The sequence below is a fragment of the Alligator mississippiensis genome, chromosome 2, assembly GCF_030867095.1.
Source record: "Alligator mississippiensis isolate rAllMis1 chromosome 2, rAllMis1, whole genome shotgun sequence".
Classification (NCBI taxonomy): Eukaryota; Metazoa; Chordata; order Crocodylia; family Alligatoridae; genus Alligator; species Alligator mississippiensis.
This window is the reverse complement of record NC_081825.1, coordinates 282,615,196-282,627,593: the sequence shown is the minus strand read 5'-3', so window position 1 is coordinate 282,627,593 and position 12,398 is coordinate 282,615,196. Positions and strand designations below refer to the sequence as shown.

At 45.1% G+C, this 12,398-nt stretch overlaps 1 protein-coding gene across 1 annotated transcript in view; it reads right to left on the bottom strand.

Annotated features, from left to right (window-relative positions):
* EVL (Enah/Vasp-like) overlaps nucleotides 1–11,785 on the bottom strand; it is a 246,294-nt gene extending 234,509 nt beyond the window's left edge. The window contains exon 1 of the mRNA XM_059723218.1: nucleotides 11,587–11,785. Within this exon, the coding sequence (XP_059579201.1) occupies nucleotides 11,587–11,591 (5 nt within the window). The 5' untranslated portion in view covers nucleotides 11,592–11,785. The remainder of the gene's footprint in view (nucleotides 1–11,586) is intronic.
* Between the last annotated feature and the right edge of the window lie 613 nt (nucleotides 11,786–12,398).

Sequence of the window (12,398 nt, the reverse complement as noted above, 5' to 3'; positions counted from 1 at the left end):
TACTTTGCTTTCCTCAGCCTACACCTAAAATGTAAAACCTAACAGGCTGTAAATATCCAGTACCTTAGTTTAGCAGCTTTCTTCTACAGCAATCACTCCATTGCAAGAGAAGAAGGAAAAATACTTACTGTAGTACAAGGTGGTAGTTTAGGGCTATTTACTACAAACCATGAACTAATTCTGTAACATTTAATAAAACAGCATTTTACCTAATGTCTGTCAGGGCACCGAACTTACTGAAGCCACAGCAAAACTATACAACCCTTCATTTATTCAAAACACAGACAGGTCTTATTTCAGAATAAATGACTGTAGTAACAAACAGGGAAAAAAGTTACTCTGTATCCAGGCCACATTATTAAAGTCCTAACATAAATCAACCAGCCTGTGACTTTATAACATTTACATTAGGTTCATGGGCTTTAGTGAAAACAGCTACATGAATAACGCAAGGACAGTTTATTTTCTAACCCATCAAATTTTTGATCCTTAAGAAAATATTTTCTGGAGATAAGTTTACCTAAATCAACTGAGATTGAGGGGGGGACACAATGTTTTTGATGGATACGCAAGATAAGACCCACGCCCTCCTTGAGTTCCACTCCTATCCCTTTCCCCTACCTGATCCTTTGCTTTTTTTCCTGCTTGCTGCCCTATCTGTCCAGGTTGCTGCAGATAGGCACTCATACTGCAGCCCAAACTCTAAATAAATGCCAGAGAAAAGTCTGAAGAAGACTGTGTACAAGACCTATGGGCCTAGGTCTTGTTAGTTGTGTGTCATGGTCTTTCCTGCATTCATATTATTTATTACTGGCATAGCGGTGAGATGGATTTAGAACCATCAAAGCAGAGGAGAATCCAGGGGAGGCAGCCACACACCCGCTTCAGCTGCGCTGTGCACGTACAATGAGGTCTCTGAGCAAACTGGCTTATCAGCATGGCTGCTGCCAGGGCTTGCCTTGGCATCACTCCAGAACCCAGGGGGTGAATGCTGCTGCTCACCCCCTTTTTTCCTGCTGCCCAATTCAGTAGCAGGCAAGGGAGTGGGGGGTGAGCAGAGGTAGCATTCACCCCTGCGTTCCACCAGCAGCCGCAGCGAGATCACTGCACATACACTGCACAGCCAAAGGAGGGCAGGGGGAGGGCTTGGGGGAAACAAACCACACCTCCCCCTGGATCCACCTACACATGAAAGCAGGGACATCCAGCTGCTAAGCAAGTGGAGGCTGCATACCCAAGATTTACACCAAGGGGAGCCACATACTCCTTAAGGTGCACAGGCATCCCCCCATCACTGCATTGTGCATCCGTGCAGCCACTCCCCACCTCACTGCTGCACCACATGTACTGCACCCCTAGGCTCACCCTCAGCTCTCCAGTCATGCTGCACTGCATTGCTCTGACCCCTGGGGCCAGGGCAGATAGCTAAACCTAGAGGAGGCTGGGGAAGACTGACCACTCTTGCTGCTACAGACAGAGAAATACAGGGTATAGCAGCCAGACAGGAGCTACAACTCAACTCCTCCTGGGCCACATGTGGCCCAACAGGCCACCAGGTAGATTTCCCTGCATAAAAGTAAGGAACAGAGTACTGATGGAGGATAAGAGAACATACAGATGCAGAGAGAAGACGACGGAGAAGAGAGGGGAGGGAAGAGATGGATAAGGAAGCGTATGGAGGACAGGTACAGTACTGATGCGTACCATTTACTGTATAAAGAAATGTTCATCCTCAAAGTACTTCACTAACATCAAGTCCCCATTGTAGTAAAACCAATACTTCAGTGCAACTGACGTCAAGCACATGCTTATATTCTTTGGTAGACTAGGACCTAAATCTTAAGACATGGTGTGAAAAGGGAGTAAGAAACTTAGCTATTATCATGCTTGTTCCCGAAACAAAGAAATGGAACAAAAACAAAACAAAACAAAAAAACCCGAGAGCAAGTCAGGGAACATCTTCACAACAGATGCAATGCAGATCACAAGCTCCCAGCTCTAAGCATCCATGTTAGCCTATCTCAGGAGGATCCCACACTGAAGCCTTACCCAAATTACTATATCCTCATTCACACTGTATTCACCCGTATCAGCTGTACTTCTGGGAACATACCCCATTACTCTTTGTAGTCAGCTAGATTGCTCTATGAATTATTCCCAGTGAATTGCGTAAGACCTAGTCTGTTCTAAGAACATAAGAGAAGACACTGAGGAATCATCAGAGCTCAAGGTATGAGACTTAGGCCAGTGAAGAAGCTACCAGCCTAAATGAAAGCAATATCCAAGAGTGTCACAGGTGGCTGTAAGAGGAACTAAGTTTAGCTCATGACTGATCAGCAGGGATCCTGGTTCTCTCTGATTTAGAAAAATAAAGTTTTCGGATTTAAAAAAGTAACCCCAAATCCACATTTTTCCATCATTAAAATGAAATACCACGATAGATAGATAGATAGATATATTGGCAGTGTTTCATTTTAACCACAGAAAAATGTGGATATGGGGTTACTTTTTAAAATCTGAAAATTGGGTATTTTTTTAAATCAGAGAAAACCAGGATCCCTGCTGATCAGACACCTCCCAGCCAAGACTGTTCTAGGGATTAAGAAAGCCAAGAAATTAGTTCTATGGCAGAGATCCAGAAAAAAAGATCTCCAAGCCCCCGTTGCCTGCCTTAAAAGATAGCTTTGTTTTATGTTCAAATAATATATTTAACCTGAGGAACAAGACCTGATTCAGACTCTTCCTTGTGGTGGGTCAGGCCAACAGGATAACCAGTACAGCCAAGTTCTGGGTATAAAGTACCACAGAGCTTGAGTGAGAGGGTTTCATAAAAGGGACGGAAAGGGAACTAATGCTTTCATAGTTTTTAAACGTCATGTGAGTCATATTCTATTTTGAGGCTCAGTCTGTAAAAATAAAAACAAAAAAAACCCACAACCAACTATGTATTTATTGAGTTCAATGTGAAAACTTAATTGTGCAAATTCTGGTGGAAAAAGAAAAGCTCTGTAGTTGCAACACGCTCTGAAACTGAACTGCAAAATAAAAAAAAATAAAAAAAACTTTTGCAATTTCACACAACTCTAATTCAGATCAATAGCTTATACCTTCGTCACAGGTAGTGACCATGAGAACAGTGTCCTACCACTGATATGCAACACGCGAACCAAGTGGATGCCACGCTTTCTACTGCACGTAGCATCCAACTACCTGGTGTTCAAAGGAACTAGCTCAGATGTGCCGGCAGTAGTCTGGGTCAGGGTAGCATGGAGCTTATTTAACAGAAGCAGGCTAAACTGCTGCCAGTACATCAGGTAGTCCACTGGAAGCTAGCTTGGCTCTCTGTACTGCATTGCATCGTGCAGTGGTAGATGTAAAATTTCTACAGGCAAAGGGACTTTGGTCAACAAGTGCCTTAACACATCTGGTGGTGATCTGAGCTGCAAAGATGTCTGCTCAGTTGCTTTTCAGTTGCGTCACCTTCATTACAACACATTACCTCAGAAAAGCAGATGATATGGAAATCTTGGGATTTCTGTTGAAGAAATCTGCCTACATCAAAGGCCCAGGACAAGAAATATTTATTTAGGCAGTTGGCTTATATGTTATGTGAGGTAAAAAAGCTGTGTCATGGGTACCTCAATCCCACCTTGATGCTCCTGAGAAACTGAGACCAGATACAAGGCTCACAATGGGTTAAAAGAGGCATTATGAATCATAGACACCTCTGAGTAGTGGAAAAAACAGGGGATATGTTTTGAAGCCTCACATATTTTGTAGGGAACAAATCAATACATAATGAAGTGAAGACCCTAGAACCAGACTTATTCTAATTGAGGCATAAAGCCCTGGTTAAGGGAAATGAAGTAGCAGGTGGGAGAGCACATTCAGCAAGGAAATGTGAGACAGCTACTAGGCATTCCCCAGATAAAAAAAATCAATACTTTATTCAATTTATTTCCTTTGATTTTCCTAATTATGGGGACTGAACATTAGGGAGAATCCATTTTATTTGGAAAAAGCTTAATATATTCTTTCAGTAAACTAAATCTTAAAAAAAGGAGAGAGAGAGATACAATGCTGGCAAGAACAGAGGTAGAATACTAGGACCAATACAGGTCCTGAACAGAGCAGAGATATAATACTAAGAGCAGCAAGACAGGAGGCACAAAACATCAAACTTCTAAACAGCAAGGTTCAAGAAGTTATGAGAAACAAACAAATGTGCTTTTGAAAATGGAAAATTTAACTGTAATGAAGGAAATAGTTGGGCAATGTTTGAATGGAAACTGAGAGTACCAAGCTAGAAGAACATTTGAAGAACAAATGTAGAAAACTTTGGTTAATTTGCCACTCCAAAGGCAATGCAACTAAAGGTGAATTATCCAGTAGTAAGCAATTATCAGGGGTCGGTAATTGGAAATTGCAGAAAAGGAGTCACTGGTGGGAAATCAGAATAACTGAAAGTTAAACCAGAATGATAAATTCTCTCATAGGTGAATTAAACAGAGTTTTCTATATTCAAAGATATCATGACAAATAATAAATCCTTTTGGTATATATCAGAAATAGGAAGCACACTAGAGAATCAGTATGCTGACCACAAGGGAGGTAGGTCCAGTAGGTATGCTGGACCACAAGGGAGTAATTCTGAAAATGACAAACTAGTAAGACCTGCTTCGACACCAAGGGAAGTGACTGGAACACAAAAAAAAAAATCCTCTCTCTTTACATTTTTGTTTTAAAAATTAAGACCTAACCAGCACAACTTCTGTAAAAGTAAACCACATCCCTATAATCTATTAGAACCTCTGAGCATGTCAGTGGGACAGGAGATCATGGAGAGTAGGTGGACAATTTGGTGAAAGCTTTCTGAAGGTGCAAGAAAAGAGGTTGTTAAGAGGTTAAGAAGTTAAGGACTCAAAGGGAAAAATATTCTACTCTCCGAGTAGAAACTAGAGACAAACAAAACACAGAAAAAGGAGCAAACAGTCAGCTTTCACCATACACATTATTAAGCAGAAGATGCTACAAATTTAGAAGCCATCACATTTAACATGTTCTTAAGCAAAAGAGGGTGAGCAGTTAGGTGCCAGCTCTGCACACATTATACAACATCAAATTAAATGAGGACTCAAGAAAACTGTGAGGAACTCCAGAAGTGCCTCATCAAGTTACACAAGCAAGTAACATGGTAACAAATGAAATTCAGTATTAATAAATGCAAAGCAAGTTACTGATACATGTTGTAGATTAACTAAAACAGAAAGAAAAAGCAAAGGTGTTGCTGCAGATAAATCAACTAAAACTGCTGCTCAATAGGCAGCAGCTGGCGAAAGAGCAAACAAAAAAGTTAGGATGTGAACAGAATGGAACTAAAATAGTGCACTGAAAATAAGATGGCATTATATAAATCAATGGTAGACCTTCACCTGGAATACTGTGTTCAGTTCTGGTTATACTACCATAAAATGGTTATACAAGGAATATAAAAAAATCAAAGATATGTGACATCAATAATTAGAGTTGTGGGGGGAAAAAAATCCAAATGATGGGAAATAAATAAAAGAAATAAAGAAATAAAAATCAAGATTGGTGACCAGACAGTCGGACATTGTTACACTGTTACTTATTTAGGAGTCAAGCTGGACCAGACCCTTATCTACCGCTAGCATCTGGAAGGGGTCTACAGTGAGGTTAACAGCAGAGCAGCTCTTATCAGTCGACTTGCTGGCATCACCTGGGTGCAAGTTTCCAAACACTATGCACCTCCACTTTTTCATTTGCGTATATTCCTGCTGAGTACTGTGCACCAGTATGGGGCCAGAGTGCGCACACCAATTTAGTGGATTCCAGTGTCGTAAGGACCATTACCAGATGCCTTATGACAACCCCAGCTGACTGCTTACCAGTCCTTTCAGGCATTCCCATCCCCCACTCCATCTGGAGACAAGCTCCTACCCTGGCCCTAGGCCTCAAAGCCCAAGATCCAGACCATTCTCTGCACTCTGGCCTAGTAGCCGCAAGCCAGAAAACTAACTACTGCCTGAAGTCTCAGAACCCATTCTCCACTCAGGCGAATAAGCTTATCAAATCTGCAGATGGCATGTCACCTGTAGCATAGACCTCCCATCAGTGGAGCAGGAACTATGTTGCACAAGGACTGTGGCTGAAGAACTTAATTCCCAGCACCAGCTTCCACCCCTCAGGATGGCAGCTGCCCCACAGGGCCTGGATTGCTCTTAACCGTCTCAACAGGCGTTGGATGGTCTAAGGCAAGCATGCATTCTTGGGGCCTCTCCAACAATGCTGGCTGCAACTGTGATGCTCAAGCTCAGACAGCCAACCACATCACCTATGAATGCCCTTATGGCCCTCCTTCGTGAGCCCAAGGTCTTTTTGATATTGACCATTCTACCTGTTGCCCACTTTCTGGCCTTCCTGCTTCCAACTTACGGTTGTGGCAACACTAGCTTCATCATCAACGTAACTAGAAAAATGTGCAATTTTCATGCTTCATGGCTTAAGTCAGGTACTGACATGGTTAGAAGATGATTCCCTACCAACAGGTTGTTCTTCAATAACCCATTTCAAGGTGTATTTCATCTTCCTCTGAATAATGTAGTAGCTGCTGTAGAAGACAGCTTTAACGTTACATTGGGGATGGTGATTTCTTTGTTAAAAACTAGAACATGCAAAAAAAGCAGCACATTCTCCCTTCCTGTGATTAAAATTCATTTTGTCATGCAGGCAAACAGAAAAGTATTAATAGTAAGCTGCATATATACAGCCTCAGTTCTTTTTCCATAAAACTAAAGGTGGTGGCAAAGTTATATACTCCAAGCTCATCTCATGAACTCTTTAGTGAGTAAGAAAATATAGAGGGCAATTACTTGCTTAACAAGCTGGGTTTGCTGGAACAAATGTAAAAGCTCTTCTTTTGTGAAAAATTAAAACAGCTTGATCAGAAAGTTTAGCGTGCACACCCATTACAGTATGACTATACATTTACTGTGCATGTATTCAGTTCTATTTTTCCCAAGGTACAGAAGTTGTTTCTTCCCTTCTAATTAGAGTTGTACAAAGGTATGGCATCTTTCTGTTTCATTTTGTTTAGTTTTTTAAGTCGGTAGCTAGGCACAGACCTCAGCATAAGTACACTTTGCTTTTGTAACAGATGGCTGGAAAGATGCATCGTTTTTAAGGTCAGAAGTGCCATTTAAACCATCTAGTCTGGCCTCCTTTATAATACAGATCTTTGAATTTCACCCAGATACCTTTGTATTTAACCCATAACTTGTGTTTAACTAAAGCATATCTTCCGAAAAGGAATTCAGGTTTGATTTGAAGACAGAGAAACAGAAAATCTACCACCTCCTTTGGTAGTTTCTTTGATTAATCACCTATCACTGCTAGAAGGAGTAATAACTATGTTGTGCATACTTTTTTAGATCAGTAGACCTAAACTTTTTTAGATTTGATGCACCCCTTGGAAAGTGCCAGCTCTTAGTTTTCACTCTTTTTTTTTTAATTAGCAAAAAAAAATAAAGTAATTCTTCTGTCACAAAAAAACTCAGGTCACAACATGTCAGACTGTTTTAACACTATGGATTTGTACATGAAAACTCTGGGTTTATATTGTGAATCATGTTTACATACCTATCAGGGCTTACATTGCAGGGCATCCTGCAACACCCTTGAAAGGATCTCAAGGCACCGCAGGGAGCGATGGCAGTCCGGTTGAAAATCATTGTTTTACATAAACAAGTCAAGCTAGCTCTATACAAAATCTTCAACAGCCTTGTGTAGAGCAGCATGAATTAGCTACCTGAAGAAATAAAGGTAAAAAACCATTTCACGGGCCCAGCCAGAAAGTTGGCTTGTATGCTATTATAGATGTCCCTGCTATGTAGATATTTTAGGAACCAATTTAAAGATTAAGAAATAGTTTGGAAAGTACACAAAAACTGCCAGAAGATTAAAAGATTATGCTTGCTTACATTATTTTTTCAGGGATGTTTCCGTAATGAGTATACATAGCTTGAAAGAATAAATAAAATATGCTACTTAATAACGTAATAACGTGCAATATTTGGTATATAATAGAGCTAATATTTCTGCATGTTTAAATGCTAATTAAGACAATAATTTCCAATTAAATACCATATTTCATTGGAGGATCTCAAAGGACATTCATCAGTGACAAAACTAATTATAATAAGGTATCCACACCATGTGGTAGGGTAATTACTCACACGTTAAGGTCCTAGTTATTACCTTTGGGTTGAGGACTGAGGACACACAAGAATTAACAAAATATAAAGGCAAATTTTTACTTCAAAATGATAAGCTTGCCACTTCAGGAACTGCATAAAGGAAAGCCCTGAAATCCACTCAACAATATAAATAAAACACGCACATAGAAAACGTTTTAACAGGATTTTTATTAAACAACTGCAGATTCTGCCAGGATCCCTTAGGGCAGCGGTTCTGAACCGGGGGTACATCTACCCCCAGGGGGTATGTGAAGCCTCATCAGGGGGTACGGTACGTGAGATATATTTCATACATTGTCTAACACAGGTCCAAGGGCCTAAAACATTAATTTCCCATTGAAACGGGGTATGTGAAGTCTCACTCTGAGACCAAGGGGTACGGTGACTGAAAAAGGTTCAGAACTGCTGCCTTAGGGTGACACACTCTACAAGTAACTAAAGGAATTTTGTACTAAAAACGTTCCAAGTGGGTTTTCTTTCCCTTCCCAGGGGTTAAAAATCGAGTGAGAGACATACACGTGTTCACAAGTACTCTACTGACTATCTCTTAATCCTGACACTGGGCTACTCTCCAATATGTATTACAGTCAGATTGTATGCAAGGGAGACAGCCAGTAATGGACAGCTTTAAAAACAGGAAATCAAATTACCCATGAAGATGAAACCAATTTCAATCCCAAAGGGGGAAGAAAAAACATAGTTGTCAAAACAGACTTTTAAGCATGACATATACCTCCATGGACTGAGTGCTTGATGAGGAAGGAGAGAAGGGTGAATGGTCTAACATAGACACCACAGCACTCACAAAACCTAACTATTAGCTGCTTGACCCCTGTGCTGAAATCTTACACAATTTACAGGGAAAGTCAGATGCCTCTGAATGGGATTCACAACAGCCCAGCAAAGGTAGCAAACAGGAAATGATGAGAACAAAGTGCATCTTAAGCTCTTAACAGGCTTCGGTATTCACAGCCCTAAACCATATCCTGGAGATAGGCCTCTAAGATATTTCTTCAAATAAAAACCCACATCTGCCTCACATAAGTAGCCTGACCACAAGGCTCAAGGCTAGTCTTGAGTCAGGTATGGTGCTCTCATCCCCTCCTCTTGAATCTGTTCCATGCTGCACAGAAGAAAGTCAGTCAGCAGGACAGAGCAGTCCTGACACTGCAGCCCAGAGGTCAGCCAGCCTCCTCTGTAAGAGAAGACTTTGTTTCCAAGCTCTGCTTCAATTATTGTTTAAGATTTTACAGTAAGCTTTCCCCAAAATTGTGGTCTGGACTCTACCTAGACAATGACCTAACCACTAAGCTACAAAGTTATGTTCCCTCACTCTATTTCTCTCTCATACAGTGAACATGCAAGTATTTCATGCAAAGTGAACAGCTTCAGCAGGAGCAAGTAAGCCTTCCCCCTTCTCAGCTTGGCTTGTATCTTGGTGCTTGCAGGACTCTCTTGAGAGAACAAACCCAAGTCTCCCACACCTAGAGTGAGGGTCCCAACCACTGACCTACTAGAAAAAGTTGGGGAGTGGCACCAACACTTTCATTTTTTGTGACGGCTGCTATTACACATGCTCTGAGCATGGTTACCATGTGTATGATAATGATAATGTCTGGGTTGTGGATGCCAACAGGCCTTGCATGCCAAGCTCCTCGGCACTCTGATGACCGAGTCACTACTGAGCATGCCCAGAAGCAGAACCTTAGGTGCCTGGGGAATTGCAGCACCAAAAACCAAGATGCCCACGTCCTTTAGGTGCTTTCTACAGGGCTTGATGGCAGTTTTGGATCTAGCCCAAAATTCTTAAAATTCCACTAGAGCAGGGGTTCTCAATCCCTGGGCCAAGATGGGTCGGCTGCCAGATGGGAAGTGGCGGCAGACTGGCAAACAGTGGCCCCCCCCCAGAGCCGAGAGGAGAGGCTGCGGCTCTTTTTGCAAGGCCCGCGGCAGCGCAGGATTTGACCCACCCCCCCGCGCAGGGCGTGGGAGTATTCTTACCCATCTTCTGGCCAGAAATTCTGGCCGTGGTCGGCTGTGACTGCTGGGCCGCGGTTTGTCGGGTCGCGGCCACGTTCAGGCAGCGGTTTGCCGGGCCATGTCAGAAAAAACCTTTGGGATCCCCTGCACTAGAGGGCTATCTATGAGCAATACGAATCTTGCAATTCACTGGCAATGTGGGGGAGGAGATTATAGCCTTGGATTAAGATTACCAAATCTGAGGCCTACCAAGTGGTTTTACTGAAGTACAGATAACAAAAGAGGGAGGAATCAACTGTACAAGACAGTGGACCAGGAATACAGTATTACCCACGCCCCTGGGAGATGTCTACAACAAAACTGAACCCCTGCCTGCCGGAGGCAGAGCAGCCCTCCCTTGCAACGCAGGTTTGTAAGAAATCAGTGCCCGCTGCTCTGGCCATCTGACCTGGCCTTGACACCCCTGCAAGTCTGAGCTGCTCCCACTGTTAGATCAGGGACTTGGGAGGGTCAGGGATGATCTGGGGGCTGTTTAGGCAGAAGAAACTGCTGTTTAGGAAAGGCAAAAATCTGACAGTCTCACCTGCAGCTTCCCCCACAGGGGCAGTAAAATGGGAGAAGTTTGGCGCCTGCCACTCAAACCAGGTCAGCAGCAGATTTCTTAGGAAAATTATATCTTAGCTGGATGCACGAGTTAGAGATGCTTGAAGGATGAGGTTTGCCTTCTTCAAGCCTAACTCTATCCCACCCATCCAGCTGGTCCATTAAAAGACATTATCCTAAAAAAAATCTACTTCACAGATTTCATAGATGTTAAGGCTGGAAGGTGGTCCTACTTCTGAGGTGGTTTGAGTCTTCAACTGTGTCTAACTTTACCCAACTGCACAGCTGGCCCAATAAAAGAGGTCACCCAAAGAAAACCTTGCCGACCAAAACAGCTACATCGCCACCCTCAGGGTCCTGCCTTGCCTTGAAAAAAAAGCCAGACAGAAACCAGCGCCAGAGTCGTCACACATCCCCAAGCACTAACTTCACAGCCGGTCGGCTCCATTTATAGCAGGAGAGTCGTTTTTAACAACATCGCGGGTGTGGCCAGAGCGCGATTCAGGGGCGAATCCTGCCGGGCCGGTTTGCACGTATGGCCAGTCCACAGGGATGGCGCGATTCAGGCGCGACCGCGCAGTAAGGGCGCGGCGTCCCGGGGGCCGCGCCCCGCCCGGGCCCTGGCGGACGAGCGGGGCCTGTCCCACACCGGGCACCAGCTGGATCCTCCGCCCACGTCCCCCCTGGCGGGGCTGCAGGGGCCCGCGCCGCGCCGCGCCGTGCTCACCTCATGGTCCTGCTCGGGGCGGAGCGGGGCGCGGTCAGGCGGCGGCGGCGGCGGGCGCGGGGCGGCGCCGGGGCCCCCGCAGGCGCATGGTGCCGGGCGCTAGCTGCGGGGCCGGGGCTGGGGCCGGGGCGGCCGGCGGGGCCCTGCCATGTCCCCGCGCCCTGCGCGCCGGGGCCGGGATCGGGGGGGCGGCGGGAGGGGAGGTGCCGCCCGCGCACACACAGGCGCACACGCACTCACACGCACGCACACGCACGGCCGCGGGGCTCTGCCGCAGCCCCGCCCAGGCGCCGCCCCCGGGCACGCACGTGTGTGGGGGGCTGCCCACGGGGGCACGGGCAGGTGCACGGGGAGCACGGCGCCCCCTCCGCCGCCCGCGGGCACGTGTGCACACGCGTGGGGCTACGGGCACGGACCTGCGCGGGGCGGGAAGGCGGCGGCCGCGGGGAGCGCGGGGTGAAGGGGAGCACGCTCCGAAGAGCACGGCCTGGAGCCGGCACGGGTCGGCACTGCCGCCGAGTCACTCCCCCCGAGCCGCAGCCGGCCGGGCCGGGCCGGGCCGGGGTGACCTGCAGCGCCGGGGCCTTCGCAGCACCCCAGACTTGGCTGTGGCAAAACGCGCTCCGTGGCCGGACTCCACTGACGACACCGTGGCATGGTTGGCAGTCATGCACACGCTGACTTGACAATTATCAATAGAAAACAGATTTCTGTTTTCCTTTTCCTAAGAGAATAAAAACAGGCCTATTTGTCTTTTTAATTTGCAGTCCAGCTTTGCGTGCCCCTCATTTAGATGGGAGGAGGTTTCTTTT